At 53.9% G+C, this 25,037-nt stretch overlaps 2 protein-coding genes across 5 annotated transcripts; both read left to right on the top strand.

Annotated features, from left to right (window-relative positions):
• Positions 1–823: 823 nt before the first annotated feature.
• On the top strand, positions 824–10,806 carry LAD1 (ladinin 1). The gene is made up of 10 exons (XM_009950896.2): positions 824–861; positions 4,031–4,171; positions 5,615–6,122; positions 6,539–6,682; positions 7,416–7,465; positions 8,341–8,413; positions 8,801–8,932; positions 9,327–9,416; positions 10,597–10,674; positions 10,720–10,806. Exons 1-10 carry the CDS (start codon positions 824–826, stop codon positions 10,804–10,806), a joined length of 1,341 nt encoding a protein of 446 aa, XP_009949198.2.
• A 4,403-nt stretch (positions 10,807–15,209) lies between these two features.
• TNNT2 (troponin T2, cardiac type) lies at positions 15,210–24,364 on the top strand. 4 transcript variants are annotated; one of them, XM_009950894.2, is made up of 17 exons: positions 15,210–15,247; positions 16,182–16,192; positions 16,316–16,333; positions 17,761–17,817; positions 18,412–18,444; positions 18,686–18,688; positions 18,963–18,998; positions 19,295–19,316; positions 20,282–20,342; positions 20,483–20,599; positions 20,967–21,044; positions 21,199–21,309; positions 21,720–21,829; positions 22,273–22,363; positions 22,906–22,946; positions 23,662–23,667; positions 24,316–24,364. In XM_009950894.2, exons 1-17 carry the CDS (start codon positions 15,210–15,212, stop codon positions 24,362–24,364), a joined length of 882 nt encoding a protein of 293 aa, XP_009949196.1. The 4 variants fall into 4 exon arrangements, with proteins under 4 accessions (XP_009949196.1, XP_009949195.1, XP_009949197.1 ...); XM_009950893.2 differs by lacking the exon at positions 18,686–18,688 and adding an exon at positions 16,976–17,005; XM_009950895.2 differs by lacking the exon at positions 18,963–18,998.
• Positions 24,365–25,037: the final 673 nt, after the last annotated feature.

The raw sequence follows: 25,037 nt of genomic DNA, 5'->3' as shown, positions 1-25,037 counted from the left end.
AGAGCGTGGGAGGACGGGGTCTCAGGACCGGCTCAGGGAGACATGATAGGTTTGATGGACTGGGTCCAGGCATGGGATGAGCCTGGGCACACAGCTTCCCTCTGGCACAGGGCTTCAGTACCCAAAAATTTGACCCGCTCCTGCTTCAGCCAGTTCCTCTGAGACTTTGTGAGTGCTTTCTACTGCAGCAAAACTCGTAATGATGGGGAAGCCATGACAGCTCAATCCAAGACGTCCAGAAAGGGATGAAAGGAGCAGGGCACCCTTCCATGCTCTTTGGAAAGGTCTGGACTGCACCCAGACGGAGGTGTTTTAATGACTGTTTTGGATCCCTGTGAGCCAGCCTCCTCCCACTCAGCCCAAGGTAATTCACCTCCTCCACTGGTGTTGGAGGAGTTGTTGACTGGTGGAGAGTGGCTGGTAAAACAGGTTCTCTACAGGGAGTTGTCTCTGAAACCCTGTGAGACCTGGATGGATCGAGCCCCGAGCGCAGGTCTCTGCTCCAACCCTGGCACAGCAGTTAGCGAGGAGTGATTTGCTTTTGCGTGGCACTCCTGGGCAGGGCGTCTTTTGCACGGCGCCGCTAGTAGACAAATTACAGCCTTGCCTCTGTCAAGGTAGATAAGAAACCATGTGATGCAGCGTGGTGGTAAATGGGTTGCAGGCAGGGTAAAGGTGCACAGGGAAATAACCTTGCAGGGAGTTCCTCCCTCCTCGGGGAGCAGAGTCTCAGGGCAGCGCAGATCCCCACGGGTCCGACAGCACCTTGGCCTTGATGCCTGCACAAGTTTTGGGGGCTCTCTGAAACTCGCAGAAAGCAGGAATGTCTTTTAGCAGAAGGAACTGGTCCGATCTCTCCAGGTACGTGCTGTGGTTTAATGCTTAACCCTTTCCACTGCCAGAAAGGAGGGGGTGAGAGGGGGCTGCTGGCACTGCGAGCCTTGGCTGAGGGGTGTTGGGCAGGATGGGAAGAGGAGGCAGCCGCCGCTGGGGGTGTTGCTTGCAGAGGTGGTGCCAGCCCTGTCGAGAGCTTGGGGCTGCTGGAGTTTCTTGTGGGTGGGCAAGATCAGAGGCATTTTTGTTTCTGCTGCCTCGGGAAGCTGAGCACTGCATAGGAAAATGGCTCTGGAAATGCATCCTTGCCCCGTGTTGGATATGTTTTTGGTCTGGTTTGCCTTTCTTTGGGGTACAGTCCAGCTGGACTGTGCCTCCAGGCTTGCTCTGGAGCCAGATGTGGAGTTTTTCACCCTTCACGTATCCATACAGCCCCTGGGTGCGTGCCCTAGCTCTGCCGTGCGGAGATTTCACCCTCTGCCCATCCGGCGCTGAGCAAGCCCTGATTCATCAGCCGTCGCTGAACAATCCCCGCAGCCCTGTGACGTTGGCCGCTCCGCTCAGTCTGTCCTAAAAAGTGATTTTGGCTCCGATGGGAGCTGGGACAGATGATTTTGGCTCCCGGGCATTGGGGGGTGAGTCAGGGGTTCACACAAAGCCTGGGTGATGTGGGGATTGCTCCCGACCTCCTTCAGAGCCCAGGGCAAGCACCACCAACCCCAGCTGCACAGGTGGGGTGATGGTGATTCAAATGCAGCCACGGTCTCCTACAAAATGGAGCAGAAATTCTGGTTTAAGTGGATGTGATGACTCCGAGACTGAATTGCAAACCCCAGTATTTCCGGTAAGACATCTGCCAAAACCAGCCCAGAAAAGGGAATTGAGACCCCTCTGCTCTGAGACTGCCATCTCACACCCTGTCTCCGTCATGGATGGGACGGATCCATAGAGTATCCCAGCCCCATCCAGATCCACCTCCTCTGAGCCGTGGACCTGCCGAAACGCAAGCCCAGTGGGGTCCTGCACCCAGGTTGTTTCACAACCCAGGAAGGCAGTTTCTCCGCTCTCATTAGATGAGACAGCGCTCACTGAAACAGCATGAATGTCAGATATCTCAGCACTAATGATTAACAGGGCAGGAGAGGACAAAGCAGGGGGAGACTCGATGATCTTTTTTTATTCATCTCTTTGAGGTTAAAAAGATAAACCGGTGAAAAATAAATCCCTCTTTGAAAAGAGGAGAGAAAGACTGCCAAGTCAAACCCATAGCCTAATGGGTGGATTACTTAACTACAAATAACAAGAAACTGCATGTTGACAGTGCCAGGTTACATGCTGCCGGCTGAAGAAGCCAAGCGAATTCAAGGCAGGAAAATCTCATTTTCGTTTTGAAGGAGCCTGTGCATGCAAGGAGTAACCGGCTCTCGCGTGGATTTAAAGTGGCGTGAGTGCTCCACACTGTCACTGCTTGAGGAACAAGAGCACTTAGCAGAGGCACCCGCCCCCATGCACGTGCTAACCTTGCCGGGTGGGAATGAGTGTGTGCAGCGATTGCTGCACCGGGAGCAAATGAATTGTTGCCAAGCAAATAAAGCCGTGCTGCCTTCGCAGTGCAGCTAAGCTGTGTACAAATATTTACAGGGTCAGGCCCACGGAGGCGAGTAGAGCCGTGAGGAGCTGAGCAGGGAGGTGTCCCCCCGTGGGGTGAGAGCTGGCTGGGGATGCTCACAGGCTCCCTGGGGCAGATCGCAGCCTTCTCCATCCCTGTCTCTGCTGGTGACATTGGGGACTACCTGGAGCCCCCCAGCAGTGGGGCTGGCTGCTTTTGGGGTGTGAAGGCTGCTGGAGGGTGCAAGGGGCAATGGGGATGGAGGTGGCAGGAGGGAAGAGCAGCACACCCCCTGCCGTTGTCCTGTCCGCAAACAGGCGCTGAGCTCTCAGCCAGGACTCGTCCCCCCTTCGCTCTCCGTTCTGCTCTGCTGACCCTTTCGCGCTCCCCCACCTCCCTTGACCAGGAAGAACAGAAGCCGCAAATAGTTGCGGGGGGTAATGTGGTTTAATTTATGACCCAGCTTTCATTACACAGTAACTCGTAAACCACGTGGCGAGTCACCGTGTTTGCAGCGACGTTAGTGATACCGCAGGCTCAGACCTGCTCTGACTTTCATGTTCTTAAAAGTCAAATTCAAGGTAAACCCTGAGTCTGGATGAAACTGGAGGGCCGACTACAGAGATGGGATGCTGCAATGGGATGGATCCTGTGCGGGGAGGGCTCTGTTGGGGGTGCTGGGAGCTCTGCTAGGACCCCTGCGTCCGTTTGCAGCTGACTGGGGACTAGTGCTGTAGGTGAGTGAACACTGTTGTGAAAAGCTCAATCCAGCCAATAAAAATATTTTCCAAGGGAGTTCATGCAGCAGCAGAGAGGGTGGGCAGGTTTTGCACAGAGAAAGGAAGGGAAAGCTGGTGTTTTCCAAACAAGTTTTTATTCAGGAGGCATTTTATCCAAAAAAATTATACCTTTGGCTTCTGCAAAATAAAATCTTTAAAGAGTCATCTTTAAAGATGGTTACAGATCTTATTTTTTTGGTGCAATGTCTGATTATAAACAATTCCTAGTCCCAGCCACATGCAGGGAGTAAGAGGAGCTCCTGCCAGCCCTGTTTCCAGACAGAGCTTGTCAGCAGTTGCCTTCAGCCTCTGATGCTTTTGCATCTGAGGCTTTTTGCTCAATAAAAATTAAAATGCCATCGCCACAACTCACGTTAGGGCTAAAACCTTTGGCCGCTAGTGGTTACCCTTCCAGTTTATGTGGTTGAGATCTATGTGGTGGCTCTAGGGTCCTGGTCTTGCTGAGTTACAGGTTAAATATCCTTGCCCAGGAAGATTTGCTTAATGCAGGGATTCCTTTTAACTGAGTGCTCCCTCCAACAGAAGAAATTAGGAGTTGTGAAGTCAAGTGCTTATGTTGGGAAATGTCCACATCAGCTGGGTGTAGCAAGAGCGCTTTGTGACACCTGGCTCATGTTGGCATCCCTCTCCTCCGGCCGTGCAGCAGCTGGGAAAGGCAACCTCCTCCAGGCCCTTGGGCCTCGAATGAGGGTGTTTCAGTCTCCTTTCTTGTCTGGCATCAGGGCTGCAAGCTCCCCATGCAGGGGACAGCCTCACCTCACCACATCTTATGTTTCATCCCAAACAGCCTGGCCAGACAGAGAACCCTTGAGGATGAAGAAGAGCAGCAAAGAGAGCGCCGGCGAAGGCACCGGAACCTGCTGTCCTCCACATCGATGGACGAAGAACCTCCTAGCCCTGTGAAAGACACCAGTCCAGCTTCCAGCAGGTGTGTAGGGTTCTGCTAGCATCAGTCTTACTCATGATGCTGACGGCTCGCATCTTGCTGCCTTGTTTTTCTCAACCCTGAGCCAAAGCTGCTGCAGTTGGTAGGAGCCACTTCTGGATGAGAGTGGGCTGAGCTGTGGGAAAAGCAGGGGTCCAATGGGCCTTTGGGCAGAAGGATGGGCTTCACAGGAGGAGTACAAGAAAAAGGGTATATCCCTGGTGGGCTCAATTATGGGCTTCAACATGTCCCATGGCACAGGGAACCGGTGTGCCAGGGTGAAGGTTGGTGCTGAGGTTGAGGTCAGGTGGGTGCTGGCCATGCCCTAGTGGGATCTTGAACAGGTAAGAGCAGACAGGTGCCCATCTCCGCAGGGCAGGTGAGCCAAGCATGCAGAGCCTGGCTGGCTCCTCCTTCTCCTCTGAACCATGCAGTGATGTTGTATGGCCTTTGCTGTTGTGAGGAGGTGACCCAAGGACTTTCCAGTGGTGTTCCTAAAGTCCCTCGCTGCAGGGAGCTGGGAATTGCCCTGAGATCAGGCTGCTCTGATCCTCTCTCTAAATCCTGGAACTGTCCAATATTTAGGTGGTTTTTGTCCACAGTGAGACTTGTGCTCTAGAGGTGTTTCCTTCTGTGTTCAGACAGGATGGAGTTAGGATGCCTGGGTTGGATGTAGGTTGAAGAGGTGCTGGACATGACTAATCTGAACAAGCTAGACAGGATAAGTCCTCCTTCCGTGGTGCTAGCACAGACTGGCCATGTGGTGACTGCAATCCAGGAGGAGGGCAAATATTATCCCATCTCCTTCCCAACCCTGGAGACTGTGTAGGTACAGTCTGCATGGCCCCAGATAAATGTCCTGTCTGCTCCTTTCCAAATCTGGTGCCTGTGTTTGTCTGTGGGAAGGAGAGGACATGGCTATTTAGCACGAAGTGTTGGGAATGTGGTCGGACCCTGCCATAGCAGGTTGACTTACAACCAATGCTTTAAACTTAATGATAGTGGTATTTTTCTTCCTAGTCCAGTGAAGAGCCACAAACACATGTCTCATCCAGCTGCAGACCCAGCATGCTGCTCTGAGCCCACAGCTCCTTGGCACAGGACTTGGTGGATGCTGTGATTCTGTGATTCTGTGATGCTGATGTCCTGGGATAAGGCTGCAGAGATGGTTAATCTCTGCCACAAAAAGGAAAAAAAAAGGCTTTTAATCCAAGCTTGGCCTTGGAGAGCCTAGCTGGGGTGAGAGGGATGAGTGTGGCTGCAAGTCCTGATCTGCAGGGGTGACTCCAGGACGTTGGTTGGATTTCTATGTGCCCCCTGCACCCCGCCCCCCCCCGCCCCACAGGGCCTGCAAGCCTTTCACCTGGGTTAACCTCACCTGCAGAATAAAAGCCAGTCTGACCCCAGGGTGCTGAGGTTTGCCTCCTCTTTTGTCTCTGTCTCTAGACCTCAATCCCTGGTGAAACCGGTGCCTCTGGAGGACCGGAAAGAGCATAAACTCTCGGAGGTACTGAAGACACAAGAAGGGAGACGGACAAGGTCCCCAATGGCCATCTCTGAAAAGCTGAGGCAGGAGAAGGAGCAGCAGGAGCCAAGGGTGGCAGCGAGCCACGCAGAGGCAGGGACGCAGCTGCGTGCGGGGCAGGAGAGCGTTCAGGCTGGAGAGCAGGATCAAGATGTGGCCAAGGGCAGAGGGGTCCCACCAGGAAACCAGCACCCACAGCCAGCCTTGGAGAGGAAGGTGGTGGTAAGGGGACGGCTCCAGGACAAAGAGGGACAAGCTGTGGGGATGCCTCGGGGGGAGCAGACGAAGGAGATGGAGGAGGTGCAGCAGCGGGCGTCACCAGAGCTGGGGGGATGTCGGCTCCGTGAAGTGAAGATCCTGACCAGACAGGGAAGCCGTAGCATAGAGGAGAAGACAGCCTCAGTGGTGACCTCATCTCTGGACCAGCAGGTGAGCATGAATGGACAAGGCATCAAGCCTTGAGTGCAAGGTCCTGGGTGCTGGGAGGACAACAGAGAGAGGGAGACCCCAAAAGTACCAAAAGGGAAATGGGACCCTTGGGCTTTTGGGGAAGGTTTTTCTGAGAGCTGCAGACCACGGGGTGGTGAACAGGGTCCCACCACCTCCTTTCTCTCCCTTGCATGTACTATTCTGATCACATTCTCCAGCAAGCCCCCACCGATTGCCATCAGGGTTTCACTGAAGACGTGTTTGGGGCTTTGCATACTCAAGTGAGACAGCCAAGATTTGGAGGATTTTGATCTCAAACTCCTGCCTCCAAACTGGTTCCCACCCTGGCTGCTCTGCTCCCTGCACCTTCTTTGCAGACTCTGCAGGGATGCATCAGATGCCTGCTTTTTCCTCAGCAACCATCCAGGAATCCCTCAAAGGAGGTAATACAGCTGTCTCCCACCCAAGATGAACCTGCAGAAAAGTCAGGTACTTCTCCAGCTCATGTCACTTACAGCAGCTCCATCAGACGAACCAGCCCAAGAACTGTCTCCTTTCGGGTAAGAGCTAAAGCAAGTAGGAGAAAGACCCCCATTTAGGCAGTAGAGGATGGGGTGAAGGAAGGGTTGCTTTGGTCTCCAGTTTATGTTGACAGAACTGTTCCCAAAAATGCGTTCAGAATCCACCCTTGTTCTGGACATTGCAGTTCTGCTTCAGTCTTTCCTCCATTTTCCTTCTCTGTGTCTGACCGAATGCCTGTGATGATGAACATGCCAATGTTCATACGCTTTGTGCTGGCATGGAAACTTGTGGGAATTGATTAGAAAACAGGGGGCTCTTTGTCCTCAGATTTTTCAGGGTGACAGGAATGACCATCTGCCCTCCGGCATTTCTAGTCTTCTCTAAGAACACAGGATACAAATAAAATCCATCCTCCTTGTCCCTTGTTACATCCCTGAGAATATCTTCAGTTCTAGCCACCCAAAAAAGATCTCTGGAAAAAAGTTCTTGGAGATGCTGGGAAAACCAAGAGCTGTTGAGATCCTCCCTGCTGTGAATCAGGGCTGACTGGCTAGTGTTAATTGACTTTCACAGTGCTTTATTTGGAATAAAACAGTTAGCACTACAAAATGTCTTTAGTCTGGAGAGCTTTGAGATATGAGGTAAGCTCTGGTATGGGTGAAAATGGAGCTTGCTTGAAAACGAGAGGAGATGAGTCTGAGACAGTTTCTCCCATGTTTATCTTTGACAACCAAAAATGGCTCCAGTATTTCCTTTGCTTGTGTCTTCCAGATGATCTCAAGAAAACAGAAAGAAGAAAGCCAAAGCCCTCTCACAAGGAGGTCAGCACCTCTCTTCATGCTACTTTGGCCTTGCTGGGCAGGGATTGTCACCCTTTGTTTTCCAAGGGAGGAAGAGGTGATGGGACCTGGTACCAGCTAGTGAGTGCCCTGGCACAGGTCTGCTGAACATTGGTCTCTGGGGTGTGTGGCTGACCGGGCAGCAGTGCCTAGCAAAAGATAGGACAATGACAAGCGTACAGCTTGCATCTGTACGAGATCCCCTCAACTAGCTCCTGCTGTCTCCTGGTTGACGCAGTTTCTCATCAGTGCTTTTGTCTGCACAGGAGTGGTTAAGTGTTGAGCAGTGCAGCACCACAATAGGGTCCCATCCTTGGAGATATCAAAACCTTCTGTACAGGTCCATGAGCAAGCTGATCTGGCTTTGGTGGCCAGATCAAGTGATCCTCCACATCTGCATGGCAAGGTTTGGACAGGTGGCTTGAAAACTCTGGAGGAACAAAGGGCTCAGTTCTGAATGCAGGGGTTTGTTGGATGCCCGCTCCCACCTCTGCATGCAGGGCAGGGAAGTGGGGCTTTACGGGCACCTGGACTTGCATCTACGTATACTATAGTCAAACTTATACTAATATCAGTGAAGACGCAGTTCAGACCTGGCAGTGGTGTAGCTGGGGTAAACTGAGGAGCTCAGAGCTATTTTTCAATGTACAGTGTGACCCTAGTAAGATGATGAGACCCAGAGATCTCAGTCACCAGTAGGGAATGAGCTGAATGGTTTGCTTGGCAGATGGGTGCAGGAGAAGTGCCTGGGTTGGGCAGAGTCTTCTCCTGCCCAGGAGTGGAGTCCCCCAGGACCATGGGCTGAGTCCCAGGAGATCCTGAGGGGTCCATGTTCAACTCTCTCCCCTCTTCTCCAGTGCAAGTTTGAGGATCCCAGGCAGCAGCACCACCATTGGAGAGAAGCTGGAAAAGTACAACTCGGCTGTGCAGGTACCAAAACCTCTTGGTATAGCCGGGCTGGTGTGGGAGGGGTGTGTTGGGAGAGGGAGAGGAGTGGCCTGGAGTTGAGCAGGGAAGGGGAAAAGGGACTGAGCTGCACCAAACAACCAGCACTAATGGGGTTGAAGAAGATGGTCCCAGGCTGAAAAAGGGATCGACCCCATGGGTTTAGGAGCAGGGAGAAGATATCTGTTGGAGAGTGTCGTGGGGGTGCTGCATGGTCCTGCCAAGGGGAGCAGCAGGGCAGTCCTATGGACTGGTGATGGGCAGGGAGGGAGCAGACCCCAACAGGCTTGAGACATGAGCCAGAAGCGGGACTTTTCTTTTTACTGCTTGGGGTGTAGCACAGCCCCTGTTGATGCCCCTCTCTCCTCCCAGCGCTCAGAGGTGGCGAAATCATCCCTGACTATTCAGAAGAGCCTCTTGCTGTCCTCAGAGGGGGTGGCCAGCAAGCGCAACTTCTTCGAGGCAAGCGCTCCCAGCAAGACTGAGCCACTGTCTGTCAGGAAGGTAAGGACAGGAGCTGCCCCGAGTGAGGACCATCCAGCAGGGTCCTGTGCTGGGACAGGCACCAGCTTTTTGGACAAAACTTCCCCTCTTTGGATACCAACGCAGAGCCCAGCAGGCTGCTGCCTGGATGCAGTTTGGTGGGAGTTCAGTGCTTGTTGAGCGGTGCCAGGCAGGGCTGGGCTGGGCACCGGCTGCCACCGAAACTGCTGTGGTGGTGTGTGGGTTCATGCTGATACGCTGGTATTTGAGGAGCTGGGATGGAGCCAAGGTGTAGGCTGGTCTCTGCCTGTTGCAGGTTTGCCCGGTCTCCTTGCGCTTGGGGGACTGTCCCAGGTTACATTCCTGCAGTGGGAGAGCTGGTGCTGTAACCCTGGTGTCCCTCTCTGTGCCATAGGACAACCTGAAGATCCCGGGATCGGTAACTTCCCGCATAAATCTGTGGATCAGCCGAGCTCAGGAGCCTGCCAAGGAGGAAAAGAGCAAGGTACCAGCTTGTGCCGACATCTCAGTCTAGAGCCCTGAGACCAGGCAGCCTGCCGGGACATATGCCTGCATCTAGGGTGGTGGGGCCTGTAGGGTTCATGAACCCTTGGCTGAACCCAGTAAACAGTTTGAGAGTAGCTTAGCCAGGGTGAGAGGTTTGGGTGCTACAGGGCCACCATGGCGAGATGTCGGAGCTCTATTTGTCACTGTGCTGTAATTCTGACCCTAAAGTGCCCGAGGCATCTTCCAGCCCTTGGTGGGGTGAAGACACAGCAGGCACCAGGTGGATGTCATGCAGGGGAACCTGACCCTGCCACCCATGAGACAGATCACCCCAGTGTGATTCCATCTCTACCAGTGTCTGGAGGACTACCTCTGACCTGGAGGCCACTGGGAGATGAGCCATATGCTTGGTCCTTCGGCACTGGGCTCTGCAGGGCTTGGAGAACTATGTATGCGCTGCGAGGTCCTACTGCATGTGAGGTCTGGAGTGATCAGTGTCCCTGAGTATATCTCAGCCCCCCAAAATAGGATGTCTTGTAGCTGTTGGGTTGAAGTGCCCAGCTAAGGGGACTCAGAGGTCAGTACTTTGTCACCGTGGCTGCTCCAGGGACATGGATGCAAGGGAGATGGAAAGGAAACCCTTTGGCCTCAGGGTGGTTTACTGTACTTGGAAAGGAGAGGTTCAGCAAGTCTTGGGGAGGTATCACTGTTTACAGCAATAAGGCGTATTGCCACTGCTCATAGTAGAGTGTCCTGCAGCCATGTGGGTACAGGACCAGGAGGGGCAGCTCCAGCTCAGCCCCGCAGCCCAGGCAGGCAAGCCTGGGCACCCCCAGCGCTGAGCTGCAGAGATTAGCACTGCCCAAATGTGTCTGTACTGGGAGGCTGTGCTGGCTCTGTGTCTGCCAGGAAAGGGTTTGCTGCTGGGGTCACTCTTGGATAAAACTTGCAGCTCCTTTATCAGTTTTTCCTGTAACGCCTGCTGCCATCCATCTCTGTGGGCTGGAGCTGCACTTGGTTTTGAGGGTCTACCAGGGGCGGGATCTCAAAGCTGTCTGATTTTACCTGGAGCACATATGCTTCAAGGTTTGTTTAAAGTCAGGCCAAGGCAACACTGCACATGCACATGATGCATGAGGAAAACATTCTTGTGCCATTTACGACTCTCCTGTTTGCAGGACATCAGGAAGATAAACAGCCTGCCAAACCGTGATGTCTGGGTAAAGCAGCCTAGAGACACCCCTGGAGACACCAAGGTAGACACGGAGCTGCTTTGAAAACTGGTGCATCCTTTGAGCTAGGGGCAGAGCTGGGACCTGCCCACTGGTGCATCACCCATGGGGCAGGTGTGGGAGAACAAGGGTATGGCGGGGAGAGAGGTGGTGTGAGACATCCAGGACCTCATAACTTGGGGGAGTCAGCGGAAGGGGAGAACTGGAGGCAGATGTAAGGGTGAGAAGGGGTCTGGTCTGGGAGAGGAAGGGAAGGGAAGTGGCATGTGATCGAATTTAGGGATGCCTGTCTACTCCATCCCCTGTTTGGGACAAGTATGGTCCTGGTTAAAGTAGCTGCCTTTGGAGGTTTCCAGCCTCAGGCCTGGACTCACTGTTTCTCACTTTCTTTTCCAGTTGTAAGAATATCAGTTGTAATAATATCAGATGATCTGGGAAAAACTGTTTTACTCTGAAGATCAAAGCCCAGCCCTGCCCAGCCGTCCAGCAGCCCACTGCCATGAGAGTCTCCTGCGCCCCATGTAGGTGCACCCCAGATCACCAGGGTTTTCTGCTTGAGGGGTGGGAAGAAAGAAGGCTGGAAGATTATCCCTGCACACCCAGTCCTCACTTGCTGCCTGATTGGGAGTGCCCAGGCCTGGAAACTCCTTGCAAATGCTGAAGGCAGACTCTTGCCTCGTTTCCCCAGAATATTTTGGTGTTTTGCTCCTCATCTCTGGCTGGGCCTCACAACTGCTTGGAAAGAGGATCAGCCCATATATCTTCTTTGCAGCTGGATCATGTCAGTGGGGAAAGAAGCTGCCTGGCAAAGAGAGTTTCAGCTGCATGTCCACGGACCATGTCTAACCCTGCTGCCTGGCTTATGTGGGGTGAGGTGGGGCAGGCAGATGTCCCCCCCGACCCCTAGGCTGTCACTGCTGGAGAGACCCAACCGAAGGCAAACAGTGTTTGCAAAGTCACACACGCGCCTGTGTAGCCTGGAGATGCCTCATGGAAGCAGGGTAGACCTGATGGCCCTGGTGCTTTCCTCCAACCATGCAGCTGAGCCAGAGCCAGAGACCTGGCCTTCTCCATCCAGCCTAGTGTCCCCTCTCCCCTGCAAGCAGCAACCCCTTTCACTTAGGGAAGGGTGGGCTGGCCATGGTCCTATTTTTGGGGTTGCATGGAGCTGAGTGCCCTGTTCTGGGCCCCTTCTGCAAACACCATTTCCCTCTCACCCTTCAGCCTGAGCCCTTTGCCTGTGGATGTCCAGAGCCCTAGTCTTGCACTCCTCGGCCTGCTGAGCCCACCTAGCAGGGAAATGGGGTGCTCTCTCGAGGCCAGCTTTAGGGTGCCATGGGCAGCCCATAAAATTATTCTCAAATCCTTGTACCGGAGCCATTCAATGGGCTAGGGCTGTGCCTGGAGCAACCATCACAGTGTCCAAACTTGGTGTGGGACTCTACTGGCGCCCTTGGATCTGATCTTGCTTGCTGGGCTTTGGAAAGGACTTAGTTTTCTCTGTAGCTTTGTTTGTTGGTTTTTTTTTTTCCTAATAAAAATTGCTCTTTCTAAGATGCTCCCCGTCACCTGCTCCTGGGATGGAACGGGGAACAGTTTGCTTCCCTTTTTTCTGGCAAGAGGAAAAAAGGCAAAAACCCAAGACAACTATATCCTCGGTGGGGTAAAAGCAGTCTGAGACTCTTCCCTTCTTGTTACACTGTCTTGGACCTGTTGCAGTGGCTGAGCGAGCCCAGGTTGGGGGCTGTGAAGGAGGGTCTGGTCCTCCACTTACGACAGTGCTGTCTTATCAGCGTCCCTGGCCCTCGAAAGTGACAGCTGGCTGGCTTGTGTCAGCCCCTTGGGCACTCACGTATCTCAGTCCGGAGGGTTTAAAATAGCAAATCTCTGAGGCCACACAATAGCTTGGGCTTATATGGGCTCCTGGGGGGGAAGGGGGAGCTGCGGAGGGGGCCATGGCTGTGGCTGCCAAAATAGCAGCTCACAAGTGTTGCATTCCTCACTGGGCGCCGGGCACATTCCTCCCGGCATTGCCCGCCCCGGGGTGGGTGCTGGAGCCCCCTTAAAGCCTCCTGCCCCCAAAGAGCATTTCCCAGATGCCCACTGGCTTCCCCTCGGCTCCTGACGTCCCGCGGTGGAGGTAAGGCTGGGGCGGTGGGGTGCCCGCTCGTGGTGTAGGATGCTCGGTGAAAGGGCGGTTGTTAAAGACCCAGAAGTGATTTGGCTCAGGGCTAATGCTTCTGCCCAGCTCCTTGCACTGAGGTGTATTTTTGCCGTGAAAGCATTCCCATGGCTAAAGCATCAGGACCTTCTCCCGGCAGTTGTATTTGCAACTTGCCCAATGCCTTTTGAACCACCCTGATGTGTGCCAAGGTGTCTGAGCAGGATTTTGGACGCCCTGGTTTCAGGGGAATCTCATAGATTCCTGTTCCCTGTGTCTCTGGAGGGGACAGGAGGGATGCAATGCCCACGGCAGAGTCAGGCCAGCCTGGTCCTGGCTTGCTGGCAGCCCATAGGGTGGGTTGGAGGTGGGATGCTCCTGTGCATAGTCTGGCCCTGCCAAGCAGGAAGGAAGCAGCCACATGAGCCATACTGGAGCAAATGATGGGAAAAGAGAGGTCCATGTCTGGGTAGCCTAAGGGAAAGCAGGGATTGTGAACTGTAGAGGATTAACTCAGCCCTAGAGGTGTGACCAGCCAGCCCTGAGCTAATGGAGCGGGGGATTTTAAGGAGCAGGAGGGATATCTGGATTATTTAGTCCACAGCGAATGATGGGAGATTTTTTCCAGTCAATACCATGTGCAGCGTTTACTCTTTAACTCTGCAATACGTCTGCTGAGCTCTCCTAATTATTTCAAAACAAGATTTCAAAGATTTAATGGAAAGGTTTATCTGTTTCTGTGCAGACGGTGGATTAATATTTCCTAGAGCCCCTTTCTGGTGTAACGTTAGTTTTTCTTGCGTACCCCCTTAACAGTCCTGGTTTTGTTGCTGTTCCTCAGCAAATGCTCTGCGGGATCCAGTGACATATGAGAGGAGGCGAAAGGATATGTAGAAATAAGCTTTCATAAATGCATGTTTGCACTGTTGTGGACAGGAGGGACTCTCCGCTCTTGTGTCATGAGATGACCACATGAAGACTTGTGCACTCAGAGGCCACATAAACGATATGGCCAAACTCTGGGGGTAGCAGTACCATACCAAGCCTGGGGGAAAAGTAGGGCCAGGAACTGATGTTCGATGGGGAGCGGAGATCGAGGGGATGGTGTTGGAGGGGTGTGCTTAGGGCCAAGCCCCAGGGAACAATGACGGCAGAAGCAGGCGGTGAACCCGAGGCAGACAGGGCTGAGCTCTGAGTTCACTTGTCTCCAAAAAGCACCTTCTGAGTCATTGCTCAGAAGTGAGATTTGCCAACCCCCCCCCCGGGAGCCATGAGGATGCAGAGGCACCCCTCCTGTAATGTGTCTTTCCCATGATTGTGGATTCCAGTCCTGGATTCAGCATCTTGATTAATCTTGATCCCATCCTGGGTAATAAATACTCAACAGATGTACCCAGGACCAGTTGTTCCCAGACACCCATCAGGAGGAGAAGTGAAGCGGCGCTGCTCTGGGAACAGGTGGTTTAGCACATGGAAGTTATTTCTAGAGCTGCCTTGTGTTGTCCTGCCGCGTCTCAGCTTTGCTGAGGTCAGGCATGAACACGAGTGGTGGACAGGCTGTGCAGGGGCTTGGGCTGATGCTTGAGGCTGCTCCGGGATGCCCAGGGCTGGGGCTGATCTTGTGGCTGGTATGTGCAAACCTCACGGTGGAGCTTTGGGTGGAAGCTAGATGAGGTGGAACGGTGAGTAAAGCCCTTCTCGCCATGGCTGGGAGGGAGACAGTTGTCCTGGGAAGATAGGCATGGCTGTTTCTGCAGAGTTATTAGTCCTGTTGCTAAACCAGGCTGTGAATTATTCCTTTTAGATAACCTCAGTCTCAGGGCCAGGACCAGGAGACAAATGCTCCTGCTGAGCCCATGTCGCCCCATTCCAGAGCACACTCTGCACTGGAGAGCTGGGAGGTCTCACTGAGATCTCGTGTTGTGGCTTGTGCACGACTGTAAATATGAGATAACAAGATGCCCCTGTGTGTTCCTATATCCCAACTGAGCTAAGAATAGTCAGGAAGCAAAACAATCTGAATGTTATAATTGGGTTATTTTCCCGTGCCCTGAGCAAACACAGCACCCTGAGATGGCTGCGGCAAGGGGAGCTGCGTGTCCTGGACATGCTCCTGACAGCAGTTATCAGTGTTGTGTGAGGCTGTGTCTAATCTCCTGCCTCCTATTTGAGGCAAGCTGTGATCCTGGGATGGGAGGGGAGAGGGGAGCCTTATCTCTGTTGCGATAATGCCATCACAGCCAGTCAGGGGATAGCTCGAAGCTCCAAGTGCTTTGGAGAGACACAGCACCTCTGTGCCTGTGTCTCGGGTGCTGGAGGACACGCTGTGCTTGTCCTTATCTCAGCTTCTAACCCTTGCTTTTTCCAATCTGCCTTGAATTCTGCCAGATAACCAGGCATGTCGGACTCTGAAGAGGTTGTCGAAGAATATGAGCAGTAAGTGGTGTGTTTTTAAACACCCTTTCTTTCTCCTTATTCCTGCCTTCCTGCAGGGTCACAGCATTGCTTAGGGGTGCTGTTTGGGGGACGCCAGCTCTCATCGTTCTCTGCACTGCTGCTGAGATAGTGCCGAGACCCCCAGCAGTGAGGAGTTTTGGGTGAGGCGTTGTATCAGCACGTACATGGGGAGGGACAGCCCCTGCATTAAAATTGCTGCAGTCCAAATCAGTGACATAGGGCTGGGAAAAGCTGCTGCTGCTGGGGTCCTACTGCCACATCCAGAGCATCACTCCTCAAGGCCCAAATCTGAGGGCAACTTTTGTTGGTGAGGGCTGCTGGGCCATGAGGCATGCACTGGACAGAAGGAGCTCAATATCTGAGCTACGAGGTTCTAGGGATCCATTCAAACACAGCTCCTACTTCTCATCCACCAGCAGAAAATGTAGATCTGAATCCTTCTCTTATGCTTAAAGGCCATGACAGTCACATGTCTCAGCAATCAGTTTGACCCCTGTGCCCAGTGTCCCCTGGACACAACTGAGGACAGCCTGTGCATCTCTCCCGAGCTCAGGAAAGGGCTTTGTGGCAAAGGTGGGATGTGAGATGCCTGTTTCTAGGATTACAGGCCATGGTCACTTGATCTTCTCAAGATGCAAAACAGTGCTGTGCTCTGACCACTGTCAAAGTGTCAGTGGAGCGCTTCTGCTCCTGCTGTCCACAGCCTGCAGGGTGCTCTGGGTCTTGTCCCATCCCCACTACCATCTTACAGCATGCCACACAGCAGCCTGCCCAGAAGTTGTTGCCTGTTCCTATGAAAAAGGGGAGCCAGCTTTGAGGAAATTTCCAATTCCCCTTTGGCCTCACTGATGGACAAACATGCCTCATTGCAGCAGATTGCTGTAACTCTGCAAATTTGTCTTGTGCTTTTCAGGGAGCAGGAAGGTAAGAGGATGTGGAGCATCTGCAGCTGCCCTGAGGCTGGAGCTAAGAAATGATCAGAGCAGCTTCAATAACCTGCGTCTTTTTCCCTTCCCTCTCTCCTGTCCACACATGTGCTCTGCGAAGAGGAGTACGTGGAAGAAGGTAAGTGTTCCACTGGTGGTTGCAAGAAACAAGTGCTGTTGGTTTAATGTTTTACTTGGGTGGGTTGTGGTGGTAAGCTCCTTGACTGCAATGGGCAAGTCATCACCAGGAAAGGCAGATGAGGCCACGTTGTAGTTTTCTCAACCTGAAACGTCAGTAGGATCAAACTCAGCATGAATTTTCTTGGGATGTCTTTTGTCAGAGTGATCCCTTGCCTCAAAACAGGGGTGGAAATACTGGGCTCAGGTGCTGGCAGAGGTGTGAGCCCAATAACGCAATGGGAGCTGGAGCCTCAGCTGAGTGTATATTAATGATGCTCAAGCACAAACCTCCAACTGCCTCAGTCTGATGAAGAAGCAAACCCCATGGTGCACACAGCTGCTCTGGGACAGAGCTGGGCTGTGCATTTGTGGCTGGATTTGGGAGCTGGGTTTTGCTGAGCCTCTTGCTGCTTCAGGGCACTGCCGGGCAGGCCGGGCTGATGCACAGCAAAACGTCCTGAATGTGAAGAGCAGAGAGGCACAAGGGGGAAACGTCTGCAGTGCTAGAGTCCTCATCTCATGCACACCATAGCTACACCCCGCAGCTTTATGGCGTTCGACTAACCTCTGCACTTATTCCTTCCCCTCCTCCCTGGCTCAGAAGAGGAAGAATGGATAGAGGAAGAAGACGGTAGTTATTGCACCTTTCTTTATTTCATCTTTCCACTGCTGCTGTGAATATGTCATGGGTTGGTGTGTCTTTTGCCTCTCCCTGGTTGGGGAATGGTTTTCTTTCATTCTTCCACTTCTCTCTCTTGCTTCTTGCACTGCCCCCTTCCTGCCCTGCTGTGCTGTGCCTATCTGCTCCTGTGTCTGTGGCTTCTCTTATGTCTATCAACCAAATGCACTCGTGGTTTGCTATCTTCTTTTTCTTTCCTTCTCTCTTGGTGTGGGACCACAAGTTTTCCCAGGACCTGTGGGTCCAAGCACTGCTCTGACTTCAGTGGAGGACTCTTGTGGGGATACTGCTCCCTCCAGTGGAAAAATGCTCCAACAGTGTCATAAATAAGATTGTGAAGGTGCCGAAGGCACGTTCTCTAATGCCAGCCAGTCTTGTTCTTCACTGGCTAGAGAAGAGCAATAGAAATTGCTCCCCCCCATCCTGGGGTATAAGACCATGACAGCATGAGAGGGAATGAGGGACAAACCGGAAGGTGGTATAAATAATTTATTTTTTTTTCTCTGTGCAAGCGCAGAGAGCAGCCCTTGGGTAAGGGTTAGAATGAAGCCCTTTTTGCTTTCTGAGCTGCTGCTTCTTTCTTCTGTGGCTAAGTCTCCCCCGAGGTCTCTCTCTTGGCCGGCTCCATGCCACAGTTGTCCTGATACCGGGGTCTGCATACGTAGGGAATGGCAGCTGTCGGACTAACACTGCCTGTTATTCCACAGGTCAGGAAGAACAAGTAGAGGAGGTGGAGGAGGAGACCGAAGAAACAAAGGCAGAAGGTGCGTGATGCCTTCGCCAGAGAGCTCCCGTGGCATGGCTGGAGCTATGCTCTGCTTCGACGGGGTGCCAAGCAGGGTCTGATGTCCCAGTGAGGCCTGTGACACCAGGCAGGAGCACAGAGGGGCAGCTCTCCCCCAGTATCTGTGGTTTCCAGTGAGGGGGTGTCACAGAACCACAGAATCACCGAGCAGTGTCAAAACTGAGCTGCCCTTTCCTGATCTGAGTGCCTTGGCCCTGCAAGCATGAGGATAATGGTGTTTTCTGCTGGTTGCTGATCAAACAGTTTGTGTCCAGCACTCTGAAATAATGCCAAAAATGAGTTAAGCCTGTTCCACCAAGAGGTCCCCTAGCCTTAGAGGCAGCATTTCCAGAGCTGGGCTCATGCTCTGATATGTCTCACCATCCGAAGAGCATTGGACCTCTTTGGAGCAGAGGGGTTGCCTGGTGTGTGTCCCTGTGCTGTCACAGCTGGTGGGGCAGGCCCAGATCCCAGCCATGCTCCCCAAGGTAGGGTGCCAGGACCCCTCTGTGCAGGGGGCGTTGTCTGCCCTCACGCACGGGTGGTCATATTCACCGCATTGCTTTTGAAACAGAACAAGAAGATGAAACGAAAGCACCAGGAGAAGGTAAAGCAGGAGCGGACGAGAGACGGTTTTGGCAATTTCAGTCCTGATCCCAGCCCCCCCGACACGGGGCCCTTGTCATGTGGCTCTCGGTGTTGAATTCATTTTCTGCTGAAGAGAGAGAATCTGTGGTAATTGATGCAGAGCTGCCCTGGCTCTGTCCTCTGCCAGGGCTGGGGCAGCAGGAGGCCTGCAGGAGGTATGGCTTTGTGCTGCCTAGCTAAGAAACTCACGAAAAATACAGAAGGTTGGGGTAGTACTACTGGTTCTCCAGCCTGAGCTCTTGCAAAGCTTGTCTGGGTTCCTCCTGGAGAGGACATTGGGCTCTCCTGGTGTATCTGTGGGTGAGGGATGTCCATGAGGGACCCAGTCTCTCCCTGTTCGTCCTGGAGGGATGGAGCTGCAGTGGGGATAAGCATGAGGCAGAGGGGAACAGCCTGGCTGAACCACCCCACTGTGTCTGCAGGCAGGGTGCACAGCAGGGCTGTTCTCCAGGAGACAAAACATTGTGTTTTCCACAGGTGGAGAAGGGGACCGAGAGCAGGAGCCTGGGGAAGGTGAAGTATCCATCCTCATTCCTCTGTGGGGAGGGAGGGACTATCCCTTTGCCTGTGTAAGGAGGTACCAAACACCTTTCTACTCAGCCAGGAGCATCAACGTGTGTCTTGGGTTTTGGCACACAGATGGACACCTCACTGCATGCCTCTTTGCTGGATTATGATCCACAGTGCAACCTGTGCTGCTGGCAGAGGGGTAGCTTGGCTCAGTGTTGTGGGTTTTGGGTCAGGGTGTGAAAGCAAATGCTTCTGTGACACTAACGTTGTCTTTCTCTCCTGCTCCTGGGGACCTGCAGGTGAATCGAAGCCAAAGCCCAAGTAAGTGTTGGTGCATTTTCTTTAGCGCAAGGTCTGAACTAGGGGCTGTGCCAGGGCAGAGGCTCCATGTGATGGGCTTAGCACCACACTCCATAAAGGGTATGGGACAGTGAGGCCTCAAAAGCATGAAAGCGGGTTGGGGACTGGGGCATGGAAACAAAAAGGGAGAGAAACAGGCAGATAAACACAGAGTATGAAGAGGATCCTGAGAACGAAGTCTTGAAGCATTTGTGTGCTCCTTGGAGGAGGCCCAGGTGCCCTGTGGCCCTGCAGCTGGAAAAAATCTGTGTGCACCCTAGCCTGGGGTACGTGGTCCGTGGCACAGCCAGGGTCTTGCTTCTCCAGTATGCTCCTGGCCATGGCTGGCATGAGGCACACATTTGCATGAGTGCCAGCATCCCTGGGACAGGAGCACCTGGCTGAAGGAGCTGGTCTGTGAACCATTGCCAGGAACCTGGGCCGCTCTGGTGTGGGAGGCAGAGCTGTCCTCAGCTGTGATCTCTTCATCCCTTTGCGTATTTGTGTGCCCCTACTGAGCATCTCCTGCCCTCCCTCAAGCCTATGGATGATAAGAGGATGGTTTCCAGCACCCTGTGCCAGATCACACTGGAGCACACAGTTCCTCTGTGCTCTTTTGGGTGAGCAGTGGGGTGGCTGCCAGCCCCAGGGTGCCTGGCAAAGGGTCGTGGCCAAGTTGTCTGCAGCTTGCAGAGTATTCCAGCCATGTGGGTGCCTTGGAGTGCTTCCCAGGAATGCCAGAGGTCTTCCTCTGAGGCTGTCCAGCTGGCAACATCCAGCAAGCAGCATTACACTTCCTTGTCCTCAAAATGTGCTCTTGCTGCATCCCTGGGGACTGCGAGGCTTAGAGAGGAGGGCTGGGTAGATCAGTGCATGGATGAAAGGCACTGTCCTGTCCCAGGTATCTGCTGCAGGCTCACCATCTTCCTGCTCACCTTCGATTGCAGGGTCTTCATGCCAAACCTGGTGCCTCCCAAAATCCCAGATGGCGAGAGACTGGATTTTGATGTAAGTAGTGCACCCAATGTCAACCCCCACGAGGTGATCCCCTCGCATCGCTCCTCCACACTGTGCCCAGCATCTCTGCAGCTCCTGGAGGGCTTCACTCGTGGGTGTGTAGCCATCGCCGCTGTTTCTATCCCGTGCAGGACATCCACCGCAAGCGCATGGAGAAGGACTTGAATGAACTGCAGGCCCTCATCGAAGCCCACTTTGAGAGCAGGAAGAAGGAGGAAGAGGAGCTCATGTCCCTCAAGGACAGGATTGTATGTAGCCTCCCCACTCTATTGCTATCGCCACCCTCTCCCCTGTGGGCACACAGGCACGATCCTTTCCCCACAGTCCTGACAGCAAGACCTGAGACATCCCATGCCCCTGCAAGACAGAGCCTGAGATTTGAGCCAGATTTTGTACCCTAATGCCTGAGAAGCCCCTGGTCTTGCTGTTGCGATGCTGTGGTGCCTAAAGGAGACACACCTTCCGCCACCATCACTGGTCCACATGCTCCCTTGCTGGGAACAGCAGATCTGCCCTTGAGGGTCTCAGGGCTTTTGGGGTCAGAGTTGTGTCCCTAGGGACAGAGAGGATGCAGATTCTCCAGGGCGTCCAAGCCAACATCCTCTCTTTCTGCAGGAACAGCGGCGAGCAGAGAGGGCAGAGCAGCAGCGGATTCGCAGCGAGAGGGAGAAGGAACGCCAAGCCCGCATGGCCGTGAGTCTCCCTCCGGGGATGGGGGGGCTCAGGCTGGTCTTGGGTAGCACGAGCCTGGCCACAGAGCACATGGGAGCACAAGCTGTGTGTTGCATGCAAGCTGGTCCGTGAGGTCTCTGTCTGTCCACTCCTAACCCACTTCTGACCTTGGTAGGAAGAAAGAGCTCGCAAAGAGGAAGAGGAGGCGAGGAAGAAGGCTGAGGAGGAAGCACGGAAGAAGAAAGCTTTCTCCAACATGCTGCATTTTGGAGGCTACATGCAGAAGGTGTGATCCTACCCCAGGCAGTTGCAATGAAGCTGCTGGTTCTCCTGGGAAGGGCTTAGCCATGGGCTGGCCTCACAGCACCATGCGTGAGAACATGGTGTTGGTAGGCTGTGGTTTCTACAAGCAGAAGAAGACAACAGGCCACTGTTGTTGTGTCACAGCAGCAGTTGGAGGGCCAAAGTGAGCTGAGAGCATCTGCTCTGCTTTGCAGATGCTGGCCAGGACAGGTCCAGGCTTGCCTCAGGGACAAGGACGGGGGTGGGGAAAGTGTCTTGTCCACTGTTACCAAAATTTCCTTGAGGACTTCATGTGCTTCTGGAGTGCCAAAAGCTGAGGGCAGAACTGGGGATACGGGTACGGCAAAGGCTGGGCAGATTTCCTTCCCTCCAATGGACTGATGGTTTCCTCAGTCAGAGAAAAAGGGTGGGAAGAAGCAAACAGAGCGAGAAAAGAAGAAGAAGATCCTCAGTGAACGGCGGAAACCCCTGAACATCGACCACCTCAACGAAGACAAGCTTAGGTGAGCATGGCTGCAGGAGGGATGTCCAGGACAGGGGCTCTCCTTTAGGTCCCACCTCCTGGGCCATCCTGGGCCAGGGCGGGCTGCCTCGGGCTTGCAGCCAGACCAGAGGGTGAGGCACAGCTGGGACATGGGGGGCATGGGCTCCGTGGGTCTGCCAGGCCACCACTGCCAGGCTGCTGCTGGCAGTGCCGGCCATCAGAGGGAGCCACGCTCACACACGTGGGACATGCGTGTCGCCATACGTCCTGACCGTGGCTCTGGTCCGTGCATGACACTGGCATAGCCGCCTGGCTAATGCATTCCTGTCTGGGCATGGAGTCTGCAGAGACCCGTCCTGGGGGAGCAAGCGAGATGGTGGCATCACTGCCCTGTCCCTTGCAGTGCGCTCTCTGTGAGCCACGTCCCTTTTCTTCACTGACACCAGATGGCTTTTCCCACAGGGACAAGGCCAAGGAGCTATGGCAAACCATCCGCGATCTGGAGGCTGAGAAATTTGACCTGCAGGAAAAGTTCAAGCGGCAGAAATACGAGGTGAGCCGTGAGGTCCTCTGTGAGCTTGCTCGCCCACCGTGTGCTGGCTGCTCCTTCTGCTCCCCATCCGGGAGACGAGATGCATTGACTGACTGACGGTGCTGTCACAGGAAAGCTGGCTGCATCAGAAAAGGGCTGTACCCCACCTTGTGCATGGGGTGACAAACATCCCAGAGGGTCTGCACCACCAAAAGCAAAGCCACATCTGCCTCCCTTTTGGAGAAGACCCAAGAACCGTCTGTCCCAGCAGTTGCCAGCCACCCTGGCAAGGCTGAGCACCCGGCTATGAAATGCTGGAGGATGTGGAAGCTGGTGGAAGGGTCTGTGTGGTGGCCCTACGACCTCCCAGCTGCTGGGGATGTGTGCTTTGCACCGTGACAGTCTTCCCACTATGCCGCATATCATACCACAGCAGCATGCTAAATCCCACGCAAGAACCTGGGGAAGAGAGAGTAGTGATGCACCTTTGCCCTGACCCTCGTCCCCAGCTGGGCATGGGGCATCCTGCCAGGCCTCACCATCTGCTTGTGCTTCTCTTGCAGATCAACGTCCTCCGAAACCGTGTTAGTGACCACCAGAAAGTGTAAGTCCCTGGGCAAGCTGAGCATCCTTCCTCAACACCTCCTGCCCCTCCAGGTCCCTGCTCCCCTGGCCCCGGTTCCCTCCCTGTGTATCTCCTGGGTCCCTTGCACCCTTGCAGAACCATCTCCTGTCCTTCTCACTCCTGCCTCTGGGCCAGTGGTACCCAGTGTTCATGGGCCTGCAAGTCTGGCCCAGTGACTTCGGCCCATGCTGCTCTGCTCCTGTTTACAAACTCCCGTTGCCTCCCACCTCCACCAGCTTCCCCCTGCCCCAGAGACCCCGGCTGGGGATGGAACCTGGGGAGACCCCACCGCTGCACGTGGAGCCTTGTGTCCTGCGGGGTCCTAATAGCCTCCAGCCACCCTCATCCCTGCAGTGGCTCTGCCCAGCACCTCAGGGAAGGTGCTGGAGATCCCAGCTTGTGTAGGAGGGAAAAATCCCATGGGCTGTGGGAGCTGTGCAGCCCTACAAGGTCAGGGGAGTCTGTCCCCCTGCCCATATGCCCTGCACAGGACTGGGAGACCGTTCTTAGGAGGGTGGAGGTGGGTGTTTAACCCCCACCCTTGGGAGCACCATACTGCTCTCATGTCCCCATCTTGCCCTCCCATCTCACATGAGAGGTGCTCAGACTTCCCTGTGTGTCAGGTAGCAGCATCTCCCACCCACTTACACCAAATCTCTCTTCTCTTCTGTCCCAACACGGCCTGTAACTGCAGCAAAGGGTGAGTACAGGTGTTTTCTGAGTGCTGTGTGTATCCCACTGCACGCATGCTGCATGGACACCAGCGCTGACGTCAGGCTAGCGGTAGGGCTGAGGGAGGAGGCAATCCCAAGGACTGGCAGTCAAAGCTGTACTGTTGACTCTCAGGATGACATGCAGAAAAGACCTTCACTGTCTACCTGAGCCTCCTCCTCCTCCTCTCTGCTGACCCATGCCCAGAGCAGTACCTGTTCCCCTCATGCTGGCTAAGGAAAGTGATATGGTGGGTCCTGGCTAACAGCTTCACAGCTTCTGGTTCCTAGGAGAAGGGTCCTGCAGCTGTGGTTATCCTTCTACAACCAGAGATCAAACTCGTTCATTCTTCTCTGAAGGATTCTTGGGAGGGAAAAACATGGGAAGGGAATTGGGGGTCCTTAGAAACACCTGGCAAAATGCATGAGCTTGTTCCCCTGGAGTACCAAAACACACAGACTGATTCAGGTCCCAAGGTCCTACCTGGGGCCACTGAAGACCTTCTTCCTCACAGGACAGTGAGCATCAACCTGAGATGGCTCGGTCCTCTTTTCAGGATTGCTGATGGCACCCACCTTGTCCCTCCTTTCATGGTCACTAGTGCCTTTTTGAATGTGCTTTTCTGCTTCCCTTCCAGATCAAAGGCTGCCCGTGGGAAGACCATGGTGGGTGGCCGGTGGAAATAGATGACTCAGAAGGCAAATGAGGCTCGGCCACAGAGAGGTGTAGTGCCTTTTGGTCAACCAGCTGGCTTCCGCACATCGTGGAGCCTGCACCACATGCCCACCCGCCCTCCCACTGCACAGAGCTTGCAAAGACCTTGCTGCAGGCACAGCGCTGCCTGGGTGGGCAGGTGCTTCGCGAGGTGCCGTTTCTCATCTCCACATGCTCAGCTGATGTTGTGTCTGTAAATAAAGAGAATGGTGAGGGGGTGCAGATGTTGTCTTCATCCTGAAGCTTTGAGCCCGGAGGAAACAGGCACAAGATAGTCTCAGCAGACCCTGACTCTTGCTCCCTGGGGTGCAAGAGGGTGCAGCAACCATCCAGGACCTCCTGAATAACATGTCGCCTTGCCTCACAGCATCTCACACCTGCAGTCCCTGGGAGGTTTTGTAACAGATCTCAGTGGTCTGACCTGCTTTTCCTGCTGGGGTTTGGGTCAATACTAATTATGGCCACTTTAGTTCCTGCTTTTGGTGTACCAGAGCCCCCCTTACACCTCTCTGTGTCAGGGTTGGGCCTATGGATAGGGGCACTTCTTCCAAGCCTCTTGATTCATGGATTAGTCACAAACCCTTCTTGGAGGCCATTTCATTCTTATTTCCACCTCTTCCTAAAGGACTCAGACCAACTGTGTTT

This window comes from Leptosomus discolor, chromosome 21 (genome assembly GCF_034619465.1).
Source record: "Leptosomus discolor isolate bLepDis1 chromosome 21, bLepDis1.hap2, whole genome shotgun sequence".
Classification (NCBI taxonomy): Eukaryota; Metazoa; Chordata; class Aves; order Leptosomiformes; family Leptosomidae; genus Leptosomus; species Leptosomus discolor.
The sequence above is the reverse complement of the archived record's forward strand: the minus strand, read 5'-3'. Positions and strand labels throughout refer to the sequence as shown.